This window comes from Galeopterus variegatus, unplaced genomic scaffold (genome assembly GCF_000696425.1).
Source record: "Galeopterus variegatus unplaced genomic scaffold, G_variegatus-3.0.2 Scaffold400, whole genome shotgun sequence".
Lineage (NCBI taxonomy): Eukaryota > Metazoa > Chordata > Mammalia > Dermoptera > Cynocephalidae > Galeopterus > Galeopterus variegatus.
This window is the reverse complement of record NW_007726511.1, coordinates 551,444-574,582: the sequence shown is the minus strand read 5'-3', so window position 1 is coordinate 574,582 and position 23,139 is coordinate 551,444. Positions and strand designations below refer to the sequence as shown.

Sequence of the window (23,139 nt, the reverse complement as noted above, 5' to 3'; positions counted from 1 at the left end):
ACGCGCGCCCCGACGGCCGCTTCGAGTGCCGCTGCCCGCCCGGCTTCGCGGGCCCGCGCTGCAGGTGCGGACGGTCGCGGCGGGGCGGCGGGTTATCCGAGCGGGGCGGGGCCTGGAGGGGGGGGCAGAGAAGTCCCCGAGCCCGTGGGGACCCCCAGGGCAGCGGGTGGGGCAGTCCCCGGCTGCGGATCCCTGGCCCTGCGGGCCAGTCGCTGCCCATCTCTGAGCCTCCCGGCCCTCGTCTGTGAACTGGGGCCCACAGTCCAGTCTGACAAATTTACAGATAAAATGCAGATTAAAGTACGCACAGCTAAATTTGCATTTCAGATAAACGGTGCTGACGTCTGGGATGGGGTGAGGGGACCCGGAGCTAGTCTTCGACGATCACCTGGAGGCTTTCCCTAGGAGCCGCCACCTTAGATGTCCATGCCCCTATCAGCGCCACGGGTCAGGGGCAGAGTGGGGTGGTCGGTCTTTGACTCTACACACTCCCTTCGGAGCCGAGCTTGTGGAGGGTTGTCTGGCCGCGGCCCGAGGCCCCCTCTCCCCTTAAGCAGTGTGCCGAGGAGAGTCCTTCCCTTTCACGGGCTTCTCTGAGACTCAGAAAGGTTCCCGGTCACAATCTGTAGTGGGTGGGGCAGGAGCCGCAGAGTGACAGCCCTGTGACCCGTTCCTCGCACTCCAAACACAACGTCCATGACTGATATTGAGGTCTGTAGGAGGTGGGCCCTGAATTCCACAGATGGGAATAGGCTCAAGTCGCTTGTGGCCACAGGTATGGGCCAGGTCCCAGGCGTCCTGCCACAGTCCAGTCTTCTGCCTTCTCCCCAGGTTGCCTGTCCTGCCCGAGGAATGCAGCCTGAACTTCACCTGCCCCAATGGAGGCCCCTGTGAGGGCGGGCCCCGTGGCACCAACTGCAGCTGCCAGGAGGGCTTCGCTGGCCGGAGGTGGGTCTGGGTTAGTGGGTCTGGGGTGGATTTAGGTTGGTGGTCTGGTGAGTGTGGAGAGTGGGGTGGGCTCCTGGGTCCCCTCCAGCAGGGCAGGGGAGGTGAGGTCCTTGCTCACCTTTTCAGGTGCCAGTCTTCCATGTCACTTGAGTTCTTTCCTCTGGGGCTTCAAGACCATTGTCTGTTATGCAGACACCTGCTGGGCAGTGGCTGCCTGGTGTCGTTTCTTGGAGCCAGGTCCTCAGCCCGCTGTTAGGACTGCCTGGGGATACGGCACAAGTACCAATTCTCCCTCCAGACATTGCAGTCAGCATCCCTGGGCACCCACCTTTACACAGGCCTTTCCCTTGTCATTGTGATGGAGTGAGTCATTCTCCGTCCTGAACGCTGGGGTGCAGATCACATTCAGCGTTGGCACCTGGCAGGCCCAGCCAGGCAGGAACGTTGCATGGGACAATGGATGGATACGCTTTGGCGCTTGGTGGGGGTGGTGGGTTGGGGAGCTAGGGCAGCTGGGGGACAAGAGGCAGGGGGGTGGCAGCTTTCTCAGCCACCGTCCTTCCCCAGGTGTCAGAACCCCACCCTCCCTTGTGAAGTCAACCCCTGCTTGAATGGGGGCACCTGCCGGGCAGCTGGTGGGGTGTATGAATGTACCTGCAGCGCCAGATTCTCCGGCCAGTTCTGTGAAGTGGTGGTGAGTGAGGCGGGGGAGGGGGCTGCCCTGTTTGGGGCTTTAATGAGATGGTGTTGAGGTGGGGGATGTGCACAGCACCTGTGCAGCCATTCCTGGACCAATCTGTCATGGGTGGGGAGTGGTGGGAAAGAGACTCAGGTCCCTTCCATGCCTCCCAGGCAGGGGGTATTTATTTTCATGCCAGGGAGAGCTTAGGGGCCCCACCATCCCTCAGCGAGGACATGAGGCTTCTGGCCAGGCACGGCTCAGGTGCTTCTCCATAGTGCCCAGGGCAGTGGCAGTGGGGGCACTTGGGCCGGCCAAGTCCGAACTGGGACGAGGATTCAGGGCCCACAGGAACTTGGAGTTCTAGGATTTAGGTTGGTGAATCCAAGAGGCTATAATCTCCAGGGTTTCTAAACCGGGGTTCTGGAGCCAGAGCAGGCTTGGCCACCGTGAAGGTGGTCCCTGACCCCAGGGATCCCAGCTGAGGAGGGGCCTGGATGGATGGGGCCATCAAAGTGGTCCTTGGTCCTCTTGCCCCCTACTCCCTAAGGGGTGGAGCAGGCCTTGGGGGCTGGAGGGGCAGTGAACCCACCGCGGGTGCTGGCAGGAGGGACTCGGGAAAGGAAGTCGGGGGAGCAGCCTTGATCTCCACAGGCTTCTGGCAGCCTGGGCCATAAACCGCAGATCTCCTCTGCTTCTGGGGAATGTTTCTTTTCAAGTTGAACTTTTACAGCCTCTGGCTTCCCCACCCACCCTCCTCCCAGGGCAGGGGGGAGGAAATGGCTTTATAGCTCCCCCAGAAGTGCCCAGGGGTGGCAGCGGGTGAGGGCCCACTGGTGAGGGCCCACTCAGGGCTGGGAGGAACTGTTCTCTACAGCTTTGGGACCCCTTCTGCAGGGTGCTGGGGGTCCTGGTCACAGTGGGCTGAGAAGCCTCCAGGTAGAGAGACTCGAGGGCCGGTGAGTCTGAGACTCTGTGGCTCTGGAATCCTGTGATTCTGGGACTTCAGAATTCCAGGCATGTAGAATCTTTGATGGGGGCATCTTGGGAGTCTGTGACTGGAGACAGGGAGGAGGTTTGCTGGGCCTCCCCAAATCTGGTCTGAGTCTCCCAGGGACCTGCTGTGAGCGCAGCACTCCCAGGAAGGCGGCCCTCGCGGGTGCTGGCCTTGCCGTCCGCCGGGCTCCACCCGCCCCGCTCTGGCTCCCGCTTCATCAGACTGTAGCAGGGTTGTGTGAAATCCCACACACGGGGCTTAGCTCATAGTAGGTGTTCAGTAAATGTTTTCTATCCTTCCAGCCAGAACCCCATTGTTGGACAGGACTCCCCTTGCGGTGGCTCTGACAGGGGACTTTCTGGCACCTGCTTGCATACTCCTGGGGCTAGGTCTCTCTCTATCTTGCAGGGAAGCCTGCTCCCAGATCAGATTTTCTTGGAGCAAGACCTTGTGTCCCCTGCTCTCCCCTCTCTGAAGGGCCTGGGGCCTCCCGGCTCTCCACGGTCCCAGGCCTCACTGTGTGTCTCTTGCAGAAGGGCCTGCCCCTGCCGCTGCCGTTCCCGCTGCTGGAGGTGGCAGTGCCTGCAGCCTGTGCCTGCCTCCTCCTCCTCCTCCTGGGCCTCCTCTCAGGGATCCTGGCAGCCAGGAAGCGCCGCCAGTCAGAGGGCACCTACAGCCCGAGCCAGCAGGAGGTGGCCGGGGCCCGGCTGGAGATGGACAGTGTCCTCAAGGTGCCGCCCGAGGAGAGACTCATCTAGGGCAGCCTGGCTGCTGGCGCCAGCACCATGGAGATCCTGGACCATTTCTACATGGAGACCCAAGGAGGCTGCCTCTAGGGCCTGGACACCCGCTGGGGAAGTGTCCCCTAGGCTGGCAGCCCCTGCCTCTGCCCCGTTGTGGACTGAGGAAAAGGGGAGCAACTCAGGGAAGCAGAGGGCCCTGGCGAGGTTGAGGACTTTTCCATCTGACCCGCTGGGCTTTGCCTCAGCAGGTGTCTGGCTGTGCGTGGGCGGGCACACGGTGGCACACGGTGTGCTCAGGAGTGTGTGAGCGTGTACCTGGGGACGTGTGGGTCTGCAGCGTTCAGTGTGAGTGTTCTGACGGGCTGGCAGGCGTGTCCGCTGCTTCTGCTGTGTGTGTACGTGACTGTGTCGTGGGTGCAGGTATCCCCAGGGAGAGGGCAGCTGCACCGGGGAGACAATCTTTACCTCCCTGGGGCAGGAGCGGCCCGAGGCTGCTCCTTCTGTAGGAGGCCAGACCAGGGCTCGCTCAGGCACCAAGCCTCCAGCTCTGGCATCTTCTTCCACCTCCAGGGGCTGCCCCTGCCTGGAGGCAACGGAAATCAAGGGAGGCCATTAGCAGAGGCTGAGTGGGCTCCTGGCTCCCAGAACAAATGGTCCTTCAGACAGATGTCTCTGCCCAGTGCCAGAGGCAGTCTCTCAAGGGACCCACAGCCCTGCCCCATGTCTGTCCAGGGCAGACCTGCAGGAGCAGAGACCAGGCTGCCCTGAGCTCTCCCACCTTGCTGCAGTCGTTTGTAGGATGGGGAGGGCACCCCCTGCCTACCTCACAGGGCTGTTGTGAGGACCAGCGAGGACGACAACAGGGAAGGAACTGGAAGACGTTCATCTCCCGTCTCATGTGAAGGACTGGGTGTTTTTTAGGTGTCGGGCAGTGTCATCTCACTGGCCAGAGAGGAGAGAGTGGGGAAGGAGCCTTCCTGGGGTTCAGCAGGAAGGCCACAGGCGTAAGCATGGGGGAGCAACACTTCCCGCTCCCCGACCCCCACATCCTCACCCGACCACCCCTGCTTCTCTGGCTCAGGCCCTGGTGGCTGCCTGCGGGCCAGGTGCCCGTGTCTGGCTGTGGCAGGATCTGGGGAGAGGACTGGAAGGGAGCCCTGGTCGTACAGGGCAGGTGCAGCAGACACTGGCACTCTGTGTGCTGAGGCCGGGCCTGCAGGGACAGGCTCGGCTGCTTGCTTCCCATCCCTTCCCTGGTGACGCCGGTCACACTGTGACCTCTGGTCTCAGGGGCACCTGCCCGAGGGCCTGGCCGCCTTCCAGCTTCATGGAGTCCCTTTATCCCCTATCTGGAGATGTGCCTTTCACCTTCCTGGTTCCCAGGCCAGTGCCTCCTGTGAGGCTCCAGGTGCCAAGGCCGGGACGGGAGACCCTTTTGAGCTTTGAAAGTTGGAGGCTGACCTTACCTGGCTCTCCTTGTGGTTTCAGCTAGCTCCCAAATCTGAGGTGGGTGCTGGCGGGGGGACTGGGGATCCAGCACAGACTGGGATAGGGAGGGCCCTGAATGCTCAGCTAAGCGGCTTGCTTGGTCCTTATCCCACGGGAGATGGGACCACCCTTCCTCCAACTTTCTCCATGACGCTTGGGAAAGGGGTGAGGAAGAACCTGGTACCAACAACTTAGCCACAGCTGGTTCCTCGGTTAGTTTATGGAAGTCAGGGGTTTGGAAAACCTGTGTTAGTTGTAGACCCCTAAGAAAAGACATTTTATGTGGAACCTCAACATATGGATAAAAGCTGGCTGCTCTTTTTTTGGAAGCACCATGTCCTCTTCCTGTCCTTTGCTCCTGCTGCCACTCTCAAGGACAGCCCAGGGAGGAGAACACAGCCAGCTGATGGGTGGACAGTGTGTGTGACTGGGTGTGTTTAACACCCACCATGGGTGACTGGCCCAGATCCCCCTCCAAACACAAGTGTCCAACAGAGGCACAGCCCTTGAAGTTTGGCCCTTGCTGAAGAGAGATCCGTGGGGTGACTTTCCAGATGTCCCTTTGAACTTGTTCTTTGCTGCAGCCTGGGTGCCCTCAACACCATCAGTGGCCTGCAGCCCTGTCCCCAGCCTGTCCCCAGGCCCTGCTTATGAGGGGATGGGGGTGAGTGGCTCAGAGCCCCAAACGGGCACAGGCTTGGGAGCGGACTTTCCAGATGTCCCTTTGAACTTGTTCTTTGCTGCAGCCTGGGTGCCCTCAACACCATCGGTGGCCTGCAGCCCTGTCCCCAGCCTGCCCCCAGGCCCTGCTTATGAGGGGATGGGGGTGAGTGGCTCAGAGCCCCAAACGGGCACAGGCTTGGGAGCGAGCCGGGGTTGCGTCCTTTCCTAACTGCTCCATGCCTGCCTCCACCACCATGGGAGGGGTGGGGAGATGGCTGAGGGCCCACACAGGGCCTGGCCTCCGCTCCCAGAGCTTCCGCAAGGACACAGGGATGCTGGCTTTTTCCCCAAGAAGATTTTATTGAATGCGCACACGAAGTTCATCCTTGGGTTTGCAGATTCAATCCAGCAAGTGAAGAGACAGCAGTGCTCGTGAGAACCTGGAGTGTCCGCTGCCAGCCCGCAGCACAGCTGTGCCTCATCCTGTGCCTCATGGGCGGGGGCTGTCCATGCCGAGGGTGGAACTGGAACTGCTGAAACACCTGAGTGCTCAGGAGGTGCCCACGTGGCCCATATGTGACATGGCTCCCCCCAGCCAAAGAACACTCCTGAGACAGAGAGGAGACATGTCCTGCCGGTCCCGGGTGACTCGGGAAGGACTATATGGACTGTGCGGGGTGGCCTCAGACTTGCCGACCCACACAGCAGCGGCAGCCTCTCAGACATGGAGGGGGCTCCCCGGGTTGATGGGGACCTCAGGGGACCACCTTGTTCTCGTCAGGAACCCTTGGGTAGACTGTCTGACCATTCACAATAGGAAATGAGAAATCAGGTCAAAATGCTCACAATTTCCTGCATGTCTCAGCTGGTTGTTTTCTTACATGGTTGAGCGGTGTTTTAACTTGGTTTATTGAAATGAGTCAATTTCAGGATTCATCAATAAGGTAAAAAAGGAAAAGAAAGATAAAAGAAACAATAACAAAACATTTCAATTTAACTTTGGTGACGCGGCCTCAGGAATTTCTGTGCTGGGGAGAAGCTGCAGGCAGGTGGAGAGGGGCTGGCTCCCCCCCACCAAGTGGACAGAATTCAAGTCTGTCTACTCTACCGGGGCCCGGACAAGGGGCTAAGGGCCGCTGCCTGGTTCTGACACACGGAGCCCAGGCAACTCCCACATCAGTCTGTGGCATTAAGCTTGGCCTTAGAGTTGGGATCTGGGTCACTGCTTCTTAGCTCTGCCCACAAAGCCCAAGTGACAAGAGGCTGAGCCCCTGCTTTGACAGTTGACAGGAGAGACCAGGAGATCCTGGAGATATTGGAGTGACAGAGGGCTGGACAAGGGCTGGGGACTCCTCTGAACACTCTGGTTCACGGGTTTCTGTTTTTCTTGCACAGATCAGGATTGCTGGTGCTCCCTGCCCCACTCAGGGCTGCAGGGGCTGGGTTGGCTATCACAAGGGATCCCAAGATCTCTCAGTCCCAGATCCTACCATGCCAGAAACGACTGGAGTTTGGGGGTTAGGGTGAAGACTCATAAAGAACGTGCCTACTGCCAGAGACAGTTTGGAAAGGACCTACCATGTAGATCCTCCAGCCAGGGAGGAGTCCCTACTTCAAACCCCAAACCACCCGTGTCCAGTACAGACCCACTCACACAGAGGGTAACACTGACGCCTGTGCTCGCTGAGGTGGGGTGTGCAGGGTGGTAGTGACAGGAGAGCTGGGCTTGGGCAGGGACATCTCCAGACAGGGTGGGCAGGACATGGCCTGGGGCAATCATTGGCCCAGCTGACCTCTTTAGTGCAAAACCCAACTGGGTGCTGAGGAGGGGTGGGATGGGAGCCCAGGAGCTGTGTGAGGTCTAGGCTGGAGCCAGTACCATTCCCCAGACCTCAGAGATGGGCAGTGTGGAGGGGAGGCGAAGGTGGCAGAGGTCGGTCCCATCCCTTCCCACCAGCACAACCTGGGCAGAAACAGAGTGGGGGAGGAGGCAAAGGCCCAGCCAGCCTTGGAGCCACAGTGGTGGACCTCTCAGGCCTTGCTCACCCCCAGCCCTCAGGGACTGACTCACTCAAAGGTCTCCCACTGCTTCCTTAGCTGCTCCACTGAGCCCGGGGCCGGGGCTGGGCTCACGTCTTGCTTGGTCTTCCGTAGCAAATCTTCAAAGGGGTCTCCAGCCTGACGAGAAGAAGAGGGCTCTGGTGCTGGCTCTGGGCCCTGGGGGGGTCTGGGAGGCAGGCGTGGGGGTTCTCCAGGCCTCAGGGCCAGCCCCTGCTTGACCTCAGCAGCCCTGGCACTTGAGCGGGCCAGAGGTAACGTTCGGATCCTTGAAGGGGCGACTGCTGGGGGGCCCAGTGGCTGCAAAGGGCTGGTGTGGGTGCCCATGGGCATCTGGCCAAAGAGGTTGGGCATGGAGAGGGCAGACAGGTTGGGCTGAGATCTGTGAGGGGCACAGCAGCCGGAAGTGGACAGCAGCAGGCTGGGTGCAAAAGCTGGCCCCAGGGAGGTGGGCGGGGCCCCGAAAGGCCCGGCTGGTGTGGAGACCAGGGGCAGGGTGGGCGGTGCCACCGGCACAGATGGGACGAAGGGGTTGAGTGGTAGCTGTGGGAATTGGGTAGGAGTCCCTGCGGGGGGAAAGCTGAACTGAGTGAATGGGGTGGCAGGGCGTGGTGGTAGGGTGCTACTTGACCAGGCTGTGTTAAGTGGGTCCAGGAGGGCGAGCAGGGCATCGCTGCCTGTGCTCGCAGCCCCTGGGGCTGGGCTGAGTGGCTGGAGCAGTTCGGGGGGGCCTTGGGGGACAGCACTGGGGAGGAGCCCCGGGAACAGGGCAGGGCTCATGGCGGCTCGCCTTTCCTGATCTGTCTGCAGCCGCTCTGAGGTGAAGTCACCGAGGGCAGCGCTGGCAGCCTGGAGCTTGGCTGGGCGGGCAGTAGGTGGTGGAGGCACGATGCCCAGCTCCGGGGTCTTCCTGCCCTGGGGCCGGGGAATGGTGATGCTGCCTGAAGTGGGGGTGGGCGCCTCCTCCTTGCTGAGTGGGTTCAGAGTGCTGTCCGAGTTCAGGGGTCTGCAGGGCAGGGCTGGGGAGTTCCAGAGCACGGGTGAGGTCTTCTCAGGGGAGGTGGCTGGGGGCTTGGTGGGGATGGCCATGTCGTCCTGGCCCAGGCTCCAGAGCTTGTTGTATGGGTGGGCAAGTTTCAAGGCCACTGTCACCCCACGGCTCTTCTCGCTTCCGCTGAGGTCCAGCCTCTGTTGAGAGGGAATGAGGGAGGCAGTGACCAAAAGCTGACCTGGGGCAGATGGGAAGGAAGCATGTGCCCATTGTCATGCCCCTCCTGTGTGCTGGGTGGGCACTGGGACTGCAGTCTCAGGCATAAGACCCATTAGCTCCTAGGACCTGGAGCAGTTGGGGGCTCATCCTAGGTGACCAGCAGAAAACCCAGGTCTGTCTGGACTTCAAGCCCAGGCTTTTCTCACTGTGAGGCTCAAAGGAATTCGAGAGAAAGCTCTTGTCCTTTCATACCACTGGCTGGCAAGTAGTTTTAGGAAAACTACTCCATCTACTGGCCCGACTCTTTCTACTTTTCAGAGCATGTGACACCTTCGATCACCCGTAAGCCCAAGAGAGCAAGAGAGGCTCAAGGAGCCTTGGCAGGGATGGGAGTGATCCCACTACTGCCATGGGCCAAAGCCCTTCCTGGGGGTCTTGGGGAGAGTGGCCTGGAGCACCAGCCCACCTGTGTTTGATGCAAAAATGGAAGTGAGGGGAACAGTTCCACCAGGCTCTGTCTGGCATTTTCTCCAGTGACTGTGTTTGCAATCCAATTAACCCTGAGCATTTGCTGAGGACCTTGGAAAAGTTGCCGTTTCTCCCTTAGTCTCCTCCAGTGTCACATGGGGGGACCTGCCCTGTGTGCAGACAGCACTGGCCCCCAGCAGATACCTTCCCTGTCTACACCATACCTGATAGTCAAAGGTCCCTGGCTGCTCCCTCAGGTCTTTGGGCACCCGAAGGTCCTCCAGGCTCTTGGCCTGGCCCAGTGGCTGCAGTGGGGCATCCACGTCCAGACTGCTGAAGACATCTTCCAGGAGGTCAATGCTGGCAGCTCGGTCAGGTGGAGCTGGGACAGAGCCCGTGGGCTCCCTCACTCGCTGCTCCGGACTCTCCGCCTCATCACCTGCACTGTCTGACTCCTTGAGTGTCCGATATGGCTGTGGCCTGAGAAGAGACAGAACAGGCTGGGTTCTCCCACCCAGGACCTCCATAGGGGCAGCAAATAGCCCCCAGCTCCTGAAAACATCCAGGCCTTGAGGAGCACCCAGGAGCCTTTCAGATAGGAGAGTGTTCTGGGGTCCCCATGAGGGCAGGAGTCAGGACAGCAGCCAGGGTACGAGCTGGGCACTATGACTGACCGGGGGCTGAATTTGGGTTCTGCCTCTCATCCTTGACCTTGGGCGAGTCACTCTGGCTCTCACTTGCCCTGAGGGAGCCCATTTATTTCTCCCTAAACCACATGTCCTTTCACGCATCCTGGTTAGTCAGCTTCTGAGCCATTCAGACCAGGTGTGAGGAATGGGATGGGACTGGAAGGGAAATGCACAGGCAGGCAGACATGTTCCTGTTCCCACCTGGTGCCCACATCTGGTGACTGGCAAATAGCTTCAGAGTTGGGTCCTGTGAACAGCTCATAGGGAGCTGAGCTGGGGAAACTCTCCAGAGGGCAGCTGCCAAGAGAGCCCCAGGATACTCAGGGGGGACTGTCTGGGCCTCAGCTTGAGCTGACCCTGGTTCCAGCTCTGGTCATGCCATCTCTTGCTGTGGGACTTGGGCAAGTCACTTAACCTCTCTGAGCCTCAGTTGCTCAGGTGATGGTCGTGATTCCATGAGCAACAGTGGTGCCTGGCAAACAGCAGGCATGCAGAGGCTGGTACTGCACCTGCAACCCGCCAGTGAGGGTGGCTACCACACGGGCTCCATGCTAACAACTTTCTGCACATTCGCACTTCAAAACCTTGCAGCCGACCCAAGTGTAGGTAACAAAGGGTTCCTCTTGCCTTCCTTTCCACTGACAGAGTCCTAGGGCACCACTGGGCACGTGGAGAGGCAGTGCCTGGGGAAACCCTGACCTCTAGTGGAGCCCCAGTCTGAGCAGGAGGCTGAAGCTGGCTGTGGCCCCAGGGTCCTTGGTGCTGGTAGAGTGGGGGAAGGGTGCCACCTGCTGGTCAAGAGCAGGCGCACATGGAAGGCCCCCTGAAGAACCAGGGCGGGGACAGACAGGGGAGGGCTGACGGACAGTCCCGACTACGGGGAGGAACTCCATCGGACTGTACTATCTCACTGAAGCAACACGAGCAGCCTCATTGTAAATGAGGAAATGGGAGCTCAGAAGAGTAAGTCCCCTACGTCACACAGTGCCCAGGGAGAGGTGGAAAGGGAGCCAGGTTGGCGAGACTTCAAAAGCCCCTCCCTCACGCTGACCAAGCCATCTGACCACAGAATTAAAGATCCTTTGATCAAGTCTAAACACAACGAAAGGGAAGAAGAAAAGTCAGGGTGCTTCTTAAAGAAACAGTGTTCTTTTTAACCTGTTTTGTTTTGAGTTAGAATGGGCCAGTTCCTTTTTAAACACACATGCATAGGCCTGTACCAACCTCTCAGGTCATGGGCTACAGAAGTGAGCATGAAGCCTTATTTAAATAATTAAGGCATCAGTTAATTAAAAAAGAACATGATGGGGCTGGGTCTTGGCCTTGGACTTGAGCTGCTGGACTCCTCGATGGGAGAGTCCTTGGATGTCACCCAAGCAGGATGCCTTTTCCTGCAAAGTGATTTTAAGTTGATACATGGATAAACATTTCTTATTCCAGTGGTTCTATCTTTATTCTAATTAGTAAAAAAAAAAAATAATAATAATAACTAATACATTAAACCTATGATATTATTTACACCTAAATGATATTATTGCTGAGGACAAGGCTAATTTTTAAAATTTCTAAAAGAAAAAAATTAAAGTGAAAGTTCAATGTACAGAACAGATGGCATGTGAAGCTTGGGCAATACTGGCTTAGGCCCCCACTTTCTAAATGAGGACACCAGGAGGGGATTGCCCTGCCTGGGGCCACAGGTGGTCTGGTCACAGGAAAGGGCCAGGACCCTCCTACCACGTGGAGGCAGTGGCAGGAGGCAGAGCAGTCTGAGGTTTATAAGGTCCCCAGAGGATCCCATGGGCCCAGTCCAGGGGGAGGGACCTGATGCTGAGGACTTCTACTGGGGTTTGGGAACAGGGACACAGTGAAGGGGGTTGTGAAGGGGATGGAGGAAAAGAAAAAAATCCCCTCTTTTGTAAAATGGCAAAAACTACCCACTCTCTGGAAGGCTGTTGTGGGCACCAGGGATGTTCAGCAAAGGGTAGTTTCCCTTCCCTTAAAGCTTTCCATTAAAAACACTTACACAGCCTTGTTCATAAACAAAGACAAAAGCTGTCTCTTGGCTCAATCCCAGCTCTGAAAAACTTGTGGGTGAAGGAGCAAGGACTGGCAAAGAAAGGGGACTAGAAGAGCTTAATTTGGGGGAGGGGGCTGGATTATGGGTGAACCTTTCTCTTCTCTTCTTTTAGGGGACTAGAAGAGCTTAATTTGGGGGAGGGGGCTGGATTATGGGTGAACCTTTCTCTTCTCTTCTTTTAAAAAATTGCTATTTGTAATTACTATGAGGCTTAGGCTATAAATAATAGGGATCAAAGTCACCTTTAACAAGTCAGGCGGATGAGAACGTTTGGATGTGCTGGCATTCATGCACACTTTCCACATCAGTAATTATTTTTTAACTTAAAATCCGACTCCCCATGTCCATGGCTTTCCAGGATGTGCGGAGATAAAGGAGGACTCGGGGACTACAACCAGGCTAACGGTATCTACCACTCCATGAACAACCAAGAGCACCTTCCTCTTGAAAGGAAAGGGGACCAATGCTGCTGTCTCACCCTGTCACCTTGTCCCATCATCACAGCCCCTGGGGCTGGCAGAACGGACTCCCTGGGAGGAGGCACTCGAGGTAGCATCCACCCTGCCAGCTGGCACTGGGGCACCCGGCAGGTGGCAGCTCCAAACACCCCTCCCCCCACACAAGGGCAAGCAGCACGGCCCCCCACGCCCCCCATGCAGCCCCAGAGAGTCACCAAGCAGAGCTCAGGGAAGCGGAAGAAGGAAGGAGAGACCATTCAAAGGGAGCGGAGAAGAAAAAGCTTTCGGTGAAGCCAGAGCTCGTGCCCTCCTGCCGCTGGCATTCATCGTCAGAGGAGTCTTCGGAGAGGAAGACTGCATAGTGTCGCAAGGGCTTTACCAGGCTGGGGCAGAGGAAGACAAAAGAGAAGAGAACAGGTGGTTAGGGGCGCTGTCGAGCTCGGCGTGCGGGTGGGAAGCTCCTGCCTGGCCCTGGCCTCCCTCTGCCAGCCTAGGGTGGGGGCTCGCAGGAGGGGGCCAGGGACAGCCCTGAGGTGAGGAAGCTGGTCCCAGATAGAGCAGAAACTGAGGATGTGCCATGGATCAGGAGGCTTAAACTCATGACACAGGAATCCCATTTCCACCTGGACAGCCCTGAGTGTGGCAAAAAATGATGCCCAAAGACATCCATCACTGCTCTGCTTATAACAGTACAGGATGAAACAGCCTAAGTTTGCAGCAATAGGAATCTGGCACAGTTGGCTGAAAGTTATCCTCCCATTAAACATGGTGTCAATAAAGAAAAACTTTAGAATTAGATGCAGAATTGCAGTTATACTGCATTCTCTCTCATCTACTGATGGAAAAATGCATAGAAAAAAGACTGGAAAGGTTCGTGCCTAAATGTCAATAACAGCTGGGGGAGTGTGGGTCATTCCCCCTGCTTCTTTTTACTTCTTTATAATGAGCATATCTACTTCAGTAATCAGGAAAAAATAAAAAAGTGAAAGAAAAAAGTGAGCCACGTGGAAAGGCAGTTGCGAGAAGGCCCTTTTCTGATTAGCGGCTGCTCTCTGGAGTCTCCCTCAGATGCCTCTTCAGAGAGTCTTTTTCATCTGTGATGTGGAAATTAAATATTCATCGTTATAAAAAATACATCTCCCTTGTCTGCCACCTGTGAGTCTACCTCTATAAACACAAATATACATAGCCCAGAGAACTCCACGCCTGGCTCCTATGAATTATATACTGACCAGGGCCCACGAGAGGCCGTGTGCTCGGGAGAAGGCAGCTGGACCGGGCAGAGCTGGCTTCAAACCCCACCCCGCCATGGCTGCTGCTCCAGCCACAGGCCAGGGAATGCGCGTCCACGCCTCTGCCCATTGTGTGGGCTGGGCTTGCTCTGAGGGTCCCTGAGAGGCAATGGTGAATTTTGGGGAGAGGTGGGAGAGGAGACAGAGGGTGCCTACAGCGACATCGTGGGCTATCTCCTCTCCCCTTGCACCCCAGCCAAGGCAGTCTTCTTTCTTTACTTTATTTGATGGGATTCCTTTAAAGTTTTATTTCAGGAAAGGGCAATGTGTCCAAAAAGAGTACGAGACCCATGGCTGGAGGGTGAAGGAGGGACAGCAGTTGTCCCCTAGGAATTGTGACTGGGCTTTGCCACGATTTGCCAATGCTGGTGCTAATCCAGTTGTTACCCAAAGTGGCTCCCAGAGCTGCGGAGTGCCTGACACTTCCACACCTGTGCCTTATCTCCCATCGTCCCTGGAGGCCAGCCAGGCAAAGAGCCTTGTCCTCAAGGCTTAGAGAGGGGAAGCCACACACGAGGAGGGTCACACACTAGGAGGTGGTGGGTCACAGCGCTCCGCTCCTCTCTGCTACTAGACCACCTTGCTGTTAGGGATGAGATCCACCTCGGTCTTCTTGGACTAGGGAGGGCATCGGCCCCCGAGGGGCCTTTCCTCAGGCCTCAGTGGAGAGGGCAGAAGATCTGACTCACAGGAGTGTGCCCCAGCCAGCCTCGGGGCAAGGCCACCCGGCTCCTGCTACGTCCACAGCAAACAAGGCAGAACAGAAGGGCCACCCTCCACACAGCCACTGGAGTCCTGTTTTGAATCACAAATCTGACCTTGTCACTCTCCTGCTTAAAAAAACCTGCAAATCTGCCATTCTCAATCACGACGTTGCTGCAATTGGTTGTGCGGTGAGTAAATCCATTGGGGAAAGTGTTAGCAATAATAATGCACAGAATCTGCAGAATGATTTGTCCGTTTAAAAGTCAGGGGGCACCCGCTCTCACTAGCAGCACTCGACCACTCTTCTGAGCAGGTGAGGGGCGTAGGGTGGGCAGCCCTGGAGGTGTCCACTCTGGGAGCTCATGCTGGGTGGGTGGGGTGAGGACGCTGCCAAGTCTGAGCTCCAAGCAGGGCGGTCTCTGTGCTGCACATGACTCTGTGGTCCCCTCCCAAACTCCCCCTGCACTTTAGCCACGCTCCCACCTCTGAGCACCCGTGGCCCTTCCACATTCCACCCGTCCTATCTCTTTTGCCTGGTGCACTGACTGCTCTTCACTCCTGAAGATTCTGCTCAAATGGCACTTCTAGGAAGCTGCTGGAGTTCTCAGCTAGAGCTTTCTCCCTAGATGGAGACAGCTCTCCCTGGCTGTGTGGCTTCGTGCTTCACAGATACCATTTATCCTCTTGCGATTCTATTTCTGAGTTGAGCTCCTTAAGGCCGAGGCCTGGTTCCCGCGGCTTTTCTTTCCACCTGGGATGTAGCATTAGCGCCATGGAAGTTTGCGATGGAATAAATGAAAGCCACCTGCTGGGGAGACCCCACTTCACCCGTCCCCCCGGAGCCCTGCCACATCATGGAGCTCCTTTCATCGGCTTGTGGCTGTGGTATAAAAGTGTCCCCTCTCTGGGTTCCCCATCTGTCCTCCGAGATGCTATGACAGGAAGAATGGGACCATGTTTTGGGTTAGGATGTCAGGTATACAGGAGCAGGCAGAATCCTGGGGAAAGTGTTTACGACAGCATCCACAAGCAGGCACGGTGCCAGTTAACAATTACATATGTTATTTCTACCCCTCACAACAGCCTAGCAGGAAGGTGTCACCATGCTGATTTTATAGAGGACGAGACCTTCATGAGTCCGTCCATCCATCTGTGCACCCAACCATGAGGCACTTTCTGCCTACTCATTGTGAGCAGACCCAGCTGAGCAGTGGGGAAGTCACTGGTGAAGAAGACAGAAGCGACCACACAACCCAGCCAGGAAGTGATAAGCAGGGATTCTGCTCAGGCTGTCCACCCCCAGGGCCCTAGCACAGGCCCCTCGTCCGGCTTTGACAAGAAAGCACAGATCACTGCTTGACACGTTAGCGAAACGCCACTAAACCTGCCAGGAATTTCTGGATTCATGTGAGAGCAAAGAGCCTTTGTGCTGGACTGGACCTTGGCTTTGTTAGATCAGGCTGCTGCTGTTCAGACCACTGTCAAAATCCAGTGCCTCCCACATTGGTGTGATCATGGAGGGGGTTGAAGGGTAGGGATGGGGGAAGAGAGGAGCCCCAACTTCCAGTTCACAAGCCACTTGCCTTCTCCAGCTGGCTCTCCTGGCCAGGCCAGCCTGGTTGGGCAGTGGCTTCAACAAGAGCCCAGGGTGTCTCCTAAGCACACCACCTGTTCCTGGAGAGTGACAGGGCATGCAGGTGAGATGTTAGCCCTGTGATTTGGTCAGATCAGAGCTTTGTCAGTTCCAGGCCGCATGGATGACAAAGATCACACTAGCAGTACTTACAAACATTGGGCTAGGTGCTGCCCATACAGTTCTCAAGAATTCCTTATCACATTCCCATTTTGCAGAAAAAGCAGCCAAGGCTCAGAGAGATGGAGATACCTGCCCAGGGTCACACAGCAGCTGAAGATACAGCCGTGAATTGAAACTGGATTTGCCTGACTCTAAACCACAACGGAATCCTGCCTCTTCAGTTTCCTGGATCTGAAACAATGAAATAAGAGGCAGGGCGTTTCCCCTTCTACTATTAATGAAAGGTGAGATTTCAAAATAAACTTATTTAAATTCAGCTGCTCATGTTCTTCCATGAAGCATACAGTCAGATATTTGTCAGAGATAAAGGACGAACCATCGAAAACGTCCAGGTTTAAATTTTTTATTAGCTTAAGGCAGAATATGAAAATAAAAGCACCTCTTCCCTCATTAACCCAATTCAGCTACTACCCTGCAGTCTGCCACCCACTTGCCTAGATTTTATTACACACAAAGAGCTGTCTGTGAAAAGGCAGATCGTGGCAAACTTGGCTACCCAGCGAGGGCTGCCGGAATCTTGGCGAGAAGGAAAGGGTTGCTATCCGTCACTGTTTGGACCCCATGTGCCCCCTCAGCTGCTCCCGCCTCTGTCCACTTTGTCTCCACGCGGAGTTCCCATGCAGATGACTTCCCAAACCCTTTCTAATGTTTGGTTTAACGTGTCGCCGGTTAGCATGCGCGTGTGACAGTGGTGACAGGCGAGGCTGTTCCTTTTTAAATACCATGTCAGAGACACGGCATCAGGAAGTGAGGACGTGCTCTGTGCTCTCTGCCATGCCGGGATCGCACTGGCTTATTTTTTAATGAGGAAGATCTGCATCTCGAGAGTTTTTTTCATGTGTCACATCGCGTGGACAAATCAGCAGCACGTCACGCTGGCCCAAAATGAAATGCTGACAAATGTGGATATTTCAAATTTAATTGACATTTAAATGTACTTGAGATAAAGACAGGAAAAAATCAGCATGGACTTGGTCTCTGGAGGTAATGAAGGGGAGCTGGTGATCATTTTTTAAAGGATCACCTCACTCCGGCACAAATGATCTTCACTTTGTAAATGTCTTGGCCACTCTGCGTTCTTCCGTCCTGGGGCTCCAGAGGGGTTGATGAGCCAGGACAGGCCCCAGGACGGCGCCCAGCCCTGCCTGCTTACCCTAGGGAAAGCCTGTCTGTCCTGTCTCCTGCCATTGTCCCCTTCCTATCCAGACGACCTTGGAAAAGTCACTTTCCTCCCTGAACCTCGATTTCTTATCTGTAACATGGAGAGTCTATGTAAGCCCTCCTGAGGGTCTTACAAAAGTGAAATGGAAATATTTGCAAAGGGCTCTGCATAGTGCCCAGCACATAGTGAATATTCAGTTATCATCTACCTGCCACGCTCATGTGCCAACAAATAGATTTTGACTGTTTGTATCCTGCACGGGGTCTTCCATGGCTGTTCAAGAATGGATAAGGCGGTCCCTGTTTTTGCAGACCTTCCAGTCAGGGCTAGGGGTCCTCGGTTGGGCACATGTTAGTGGAATCACCTGAGAAACCCCACCTGGAGAGTCTACATGCTGCTCTGCAAGACCATGACCCAGGCCAGGCCTCTAGACCACACCCTTAGCATGCCTAGAGGTTAAAAATGCTAGAAAAAGGCTCTGAAGCATGACTGAGGGTCTCCGGGGGAAGCTTGGCACAAGACCGCAGAGGCAGCTCCAGAAGTGGACTGGAGCTGTTCCCTGAGTGACCCAGGATAAGGGCTAGGACCATGCTCAGGGAGGAAGAACTAGGGCAGACATAGGAAGCTGCTATACACAGGACGTTTGCACTCAGCTGTATATGAATAGCTACTTAAAAACAAGAATCATCATCATTGTAATGAGTCATGATTACCAACAGGAGGATGTTGTACCTGTCAGAGGAACTGGTCTGTTGGAAATGGGGGAGGGTGTGAGACCAGATAGTTCCCACCCCTCTGGAGACTCGCTCTGCCAGAGAACAGTGGTGGGGTGTGCCTGGCTCAGGGGCTCTCGGATGAAGCTCCACTTAGGAGATGATGTTGGAGCCAGTGGAGGCTGCACAACAGCCTGGCGGTGTCTTTGAGAGGAGCAGGCACAAGGGACTTGATGTTGGCGTGGGGAGTTCAAGAGAAGAGGCTGCAGGGGTTGGCAGGGACCAGGGTGGAGGGCCTTGAGCCAGCACAAGAACTGAAGATGACGTGCAAAGTCGGGGTGACATGGAGTCTCGGAGTGGCAGGCACACGCAGGGGCAGGAGGCCGTATGGCTGGACTGCCCCAATCTCTCTCTTGGGCTGGTTGTGCCCTTGGCCTTTCCAACCTTCATTTATGCATCTTTTAAATTATTTCTCAACCTGTATGTTTGTTCATTCATTCTTTCCTTCCCTCTTTCAACAAAAATCACTAATGCCAATTTTGCATGTCCATACCCATGACCTAGCATGCCCTTAGAAGTCCTTCCAAGGCCACTGGCTGGACATTGGCAGGCAGAGAGGCCCAAGCACAGGTCAAGGCTTCACTCCCCTGCCTACTCTCTGGGCTTGTTGGTGGAGGGAAGATCAGGATGGGGACAACTTGGGGGCAGTTTCAGCTATTGGGAAGAGACATTGTGTGAATTGTGTAGAACTCAGGCCCCTCCCCCTGAGGACGCCTCTGCTTGCTGACAGCCTAGGCCTGAGACTGAGTTCTGGGGACCATGGTAGCCATGGACCTGGGACCTGGCAGACCTGGGAGTGTGTCCTGGACCCAGAGCAAGTCCTCTCACCTGCCAGAGCCTTGGCTCCTTCATGGATGAATGGGGCTAATGAGGCCCTGGCTGCAAAGCTCTTTTGAGGGCAGGGAGGTGAACCAAGGTGACACATGAGAATGCGCTGGGCACGCAACAGGCATTTGAGAAATGGTGACATGGACTCTGGAAGAGGCAGGTGTCTCGGTGGGGATGGAAAGCCTTTCAAAGGGGAATGAGATCAGTAACATCTCAAGGATGGGACCTCCCTTTTCCTAAAGCATCCTAAAGCCTTGCTTGTCCAGCTGGAATTAACTCCCCGTATGGTGACAGCTCTTGGGAAAAGTCCTCCCCTCCAAGTGGCCAGGCAAAAGTAGCTGGAGACAAGTGGGTCCTATGTTTTCCCGGGCTGCTGCAGATCCATGGGGACTCCTTGGCAGTTCTCGCTTGTATAGTCTGGGCTTAGGTTCCATATCTGGCTTCAGGCTTGGCTTTGTCTCCAGGGCCCAGAATCCACCATGTGTGTGTGCATGCACACATGTGTAAGGTCAGGAGCTTCTCCCCCTGCTAACTGGGTCTGTGACCTTCTGCTTGGGTGTTTGGACTCCTGGCTGCACAGGGAATGGGTTCTGGAAGCCTGCAAGGGGTGGAGCTGAGACAGCTGCCCCTAGCCCTGGGGTCCAGGGCCCACATGGCATCTAGGAGACTTGCTCCTGGAGCTGATTGCAGCTCCTGGCTCTTAGAGGGCCAGCTTCATGTTCATGTCCCAATCATACTTGGCGCATAGAAGGTGTTCTTTACATATTTGTCGTTGTTAACTGACACCCTTCCCCATCTCCAGGGTGCTGGGGTTGCATCTTCAGGTTGCACCCTGCTGCCTGATTCCTTTGTCCGGTCAGTCAGGAAACATTTCTGAGCAGAGATCTAGGCTAGGCTCTGGTTTGGGAGCTGGAGTCAAAGCTGAAGGACACACAGCCCCTGTCCTGGAGGAGCTCACAGACTACTAGTATGTGCATGTGTGTGTGAGATATAAAGAGAAAAATGGCAACATGGTAGATCAGTGCTACATCAGGGGAAGCTCAAGGGATTAGGAGCATGGGAAGGGAAGTGGGTGGTTCATGGGGGAGGTATGTGCAGGGGGTCAGAGCACTGAGGCTATGGCAGTCACTGCAGGACGAGGCAGGAGGGGAGGCTAAGCTGCTAACTTAGCATGCCTCTGTGCCTCCTGTGGGCACTTTCCTAAACCATGTTTCTTGGGATGTTACTAGGCACCATGTTGAAAAAGAGGGCAGGGTGACTTGCTGAGAGTTGCAGCACTGGTAGCTGGCAGGCTGGATGCTGACCCAGGTCTGCAGATGCCCAAGCCCTGCCCATGGACCAAGTCACCATCCAGATTATTAAGCCACAACCCCAGGGCAGCTCTGCAGCTGTGCAGGAGGAAAAGGGGCTCTAGCCCTGTTGAGAAGCCACAGCCCAGAGCCACTGAACTGTTGGGGCCATGATGAGCCCGGGTCTGCAGGAGACAGAGGCATGTGTGATGTGCAGCTGCAGCATGCCATCTTTTGCCAGAGCATGTGTGCGACTGGCCCAAAGAGAGACAACTGCAAACTGTTCTAAGCACCTTGCAGAGCTCTCACTAAATGCTTCTGGCAGCTTCTTCTGATCTTATTTCAATCTTCTGGGGCCATGGTGCTGGGGTCATACAGTGCAATTCAGAAGATCAGACACTAATTCCTAAGCAGGGTGAGCTGGCCATTTGGTGTACAGACTGTCTACCCAGCTAGCACAACCTGGAGAATTTTTCCTTGTCCAGAAGGATTTCTAATACCGGCCACACATTCTTCTGGGTTCACCAGATCCAGATTTCTGGGGAGTCCAGTTCTGGTAGGAGTATAAAGGGGTACAATTCCTATGGAAAGTTGTTTGACAATAATGAAGCAGAACTCTTCCTATGTGACTATAAAGGTATAGGCTTTGACATTGAAGGAACCTGTCTGAAGCACAGCCCTGCTACTAACTAGCTGTGTGACCAAGGGCAGTGACCACCTCTTGGAGTCTCAGCTACTTCTATAAAATAGAGCTCATAATACCCACTCCCACATATTTCTTGTGAAAGTTAAGTAAAATGGTGTATATAAAGTGCTTAGTACATAATTCTCAGTTAATGGAAGTTGTTAATAATTCCATTTCTTATAATGATCTAAAATGAGGAAAAGTTGGAGAAAAAGGATGGTTACCCTGGCATTTTTCATATTAATGAACCCTGGAAATAACCTAAAGATCCAACATGAGGGGCACGGTTAGGCAGACTACGAACATACACACAAGGGTCCCGCAGGCTACAAAGATACCTGGTACAAGTCCATAGGACGGGATATCGGTAGGAGGTTGCAGCTCTGTAAAATATATACAGGAAAAAGGCTGGCAGGGAATCTACAGCAATGCTAATAAGTAGTTGAATTAAAGTAATGGGATTCGGATGAACTTGTCTCTCTTACCTAATTTCCAGATTGTCTATAAGGCCACTGGATTATTTTTACAAACAAAAGTCACTTGAAAAGGGCAGATTTTGCATGGATCTGGCCAGAGAGGTGAGCAGGGCAACAGTCCATGGGCCCCTAGAGGCCGAATCTGGACCATTCTTACTTAGTGCAGTGAAACTTCAAAAAATCAGGATGCCACCAGTCAAGACCCTCGTGTGACTGGAAGGTTTTCTGTGTCTTCCCTACTGGGAGACAAGGTGTGCACTCTAAAGGGCTGGGCTGCTCTTAGATCCACCACTGACTGCAAGCCCCTTAACCGTTAACACTCAGAAGACAGCCATCCCCAGGCTGTGAAGATTAAACAGGCAGTGGGAGCACAGGATCATCTTCCTCTGTGCTCTCACAACTCTGTGTGGGCTATTGCGCCTGGCCCCTACGGCCGCCTCCCAGCAGGGGACAAACGATGGGCTACTTGGTGGAGAGAAGCACTGGGATCAGCATGGTCACTCCCTGTCTTGGCCTCAGACTGCACACAGGGTGCGGTCCTAAGGGGAACAGGTGGTACTGATCACAGTGCTGCCCTACAGGGCTTGCTGTTGGCTCTTTCTAAGCCTCACATTGGGTGGGAAATTCCCTGTACCTGGCAAGCCAAAGAGGGATATAACTTGAGGCCTGGCAGGAGTGCACACTCTGAGTGACCCAGCAAGACCCACCTTTAATGGGTGGGCGCCGTGAACCTCTCTGCATCCACCACAGTGGCCATTGTCCTCACTACTCAGAGTAGCACAGAAGCATAATTAGGTTCTTACCAAGAGCCTGGACAGTAGAGAAGAAAGGACTGGGCCTCTGTCATCAGATAGCCAACCCCACCATTTTCTAGCCCTGAGATCTTGGGTAACTCACTCAAAGTCTCTCTCTGAGCCTCAGTTTCTCCATCTGTTAAATGGGAAAGCCACCACCTACCTTTCACAACCTTAAGGGATATTCAGTAAATTTACTTCTCTTTCCTTCCCCAAGTAGAAACACTCAGGCACCAGTGGACACTGCTTCTTTGGCAGTAAGATGACTGAGCAGCTCTGGTTCCCAACTCCAGCCTCCAGGAATCCAGAGAGGAAGGGTGGTGTGCTGGGCAAGTCATCTTAGGACATGGAGCTGTCTCTCTGGGCAAAGCCAGACTAGAAATGGACTCCCACACACTCTGTACCAAGGAAAGCAGCAGAGTAATGGACAGAATAAAACCAAGCAGGATTTTGAATCCGAGGTGACAACTAGATCTTGGGAACACTGGTCAAATACCTTTTCTGAGCTTGAGTTCCCACTCAGTGGAAGGGGAAACTGCTAGCCCAAGACAGCCTGGAACGTAACAGCTGCTCAACTGCACTTCCTGCTGGCTGGCCTCTAGCCCACGCCTCTCCTGCAGGAGCCCGCCCAACCCTAACTCTTATCCTAGGGAATCCCCCAGCATTCCATCAGCTCTGTTCTGGATAATAACGAAAGTAGCTAATACTTCCTGAAGAGAAATGTTAACTGAATATTATCCAACTAATGTTAACTAAAAAACATAGGGAATGTTCTCCCCAGAAATCTCTGAAGTTTTCTTCCATTTGCCAACAAACGCTTTTAAGGGGCTAGGAAATCTAC

The 23,139-nt window shown here is 55.0% G+C and overlaps 2 protein-coding genes across 2 annotated transcripts in view; one reads left to right on the top strand and one right to left on the bottom strand.

Annotated features, from left to right (window-relative positions):
- The window catches only part of CRB2 (crumbs family member 2), a 15,117-nt gene extending 11,735 nt beyond the window's left edge, over positions 1 to 3,382 (top strand). Inside the window, 4 exon segments of the mRNA XM_008568330.1 lie at positions 1 to 64; positions 832 to 948; positions 1,516 to 1,642; positions 3,158 to 3,382. Of these exon segments, the coding sequence (XP_008566552.1) occupies positions 1 to 64; positions 832 to 948; positions 1,516 to 1,642; positions 3,158 to 3,382 (533 nt within the window).
- A 3,024-nt stretch (positions 3,383 to 6,406) lies between these two features.
- The window catches only part of DENND1A (DENN/MADD domain containing 1A), a 462,953-nt gene continuing 446,220 nt past the window's right edge, over positions 6,407 to 23,139 (bottom strand). The window contains exons 20-21 of the mRNA XM_008568329.1: positions 9,479 to 9,734; positions 6,407 to 8,764 (exon numbers count right to left, since the gene is read on the bottom strand). Of these exons, the coding sequence (XP_008566551.1) occupies positions 7,586 to 8,764; positions 9,479 to 9,734 (1,435 nt within the window). The 3' untranslated portion in view covers positions 6,407 to 7,585. The remainder of the gene's footprint in view (positions 8,765 to 9,478; positions 9,735 to 23,139) is intronic.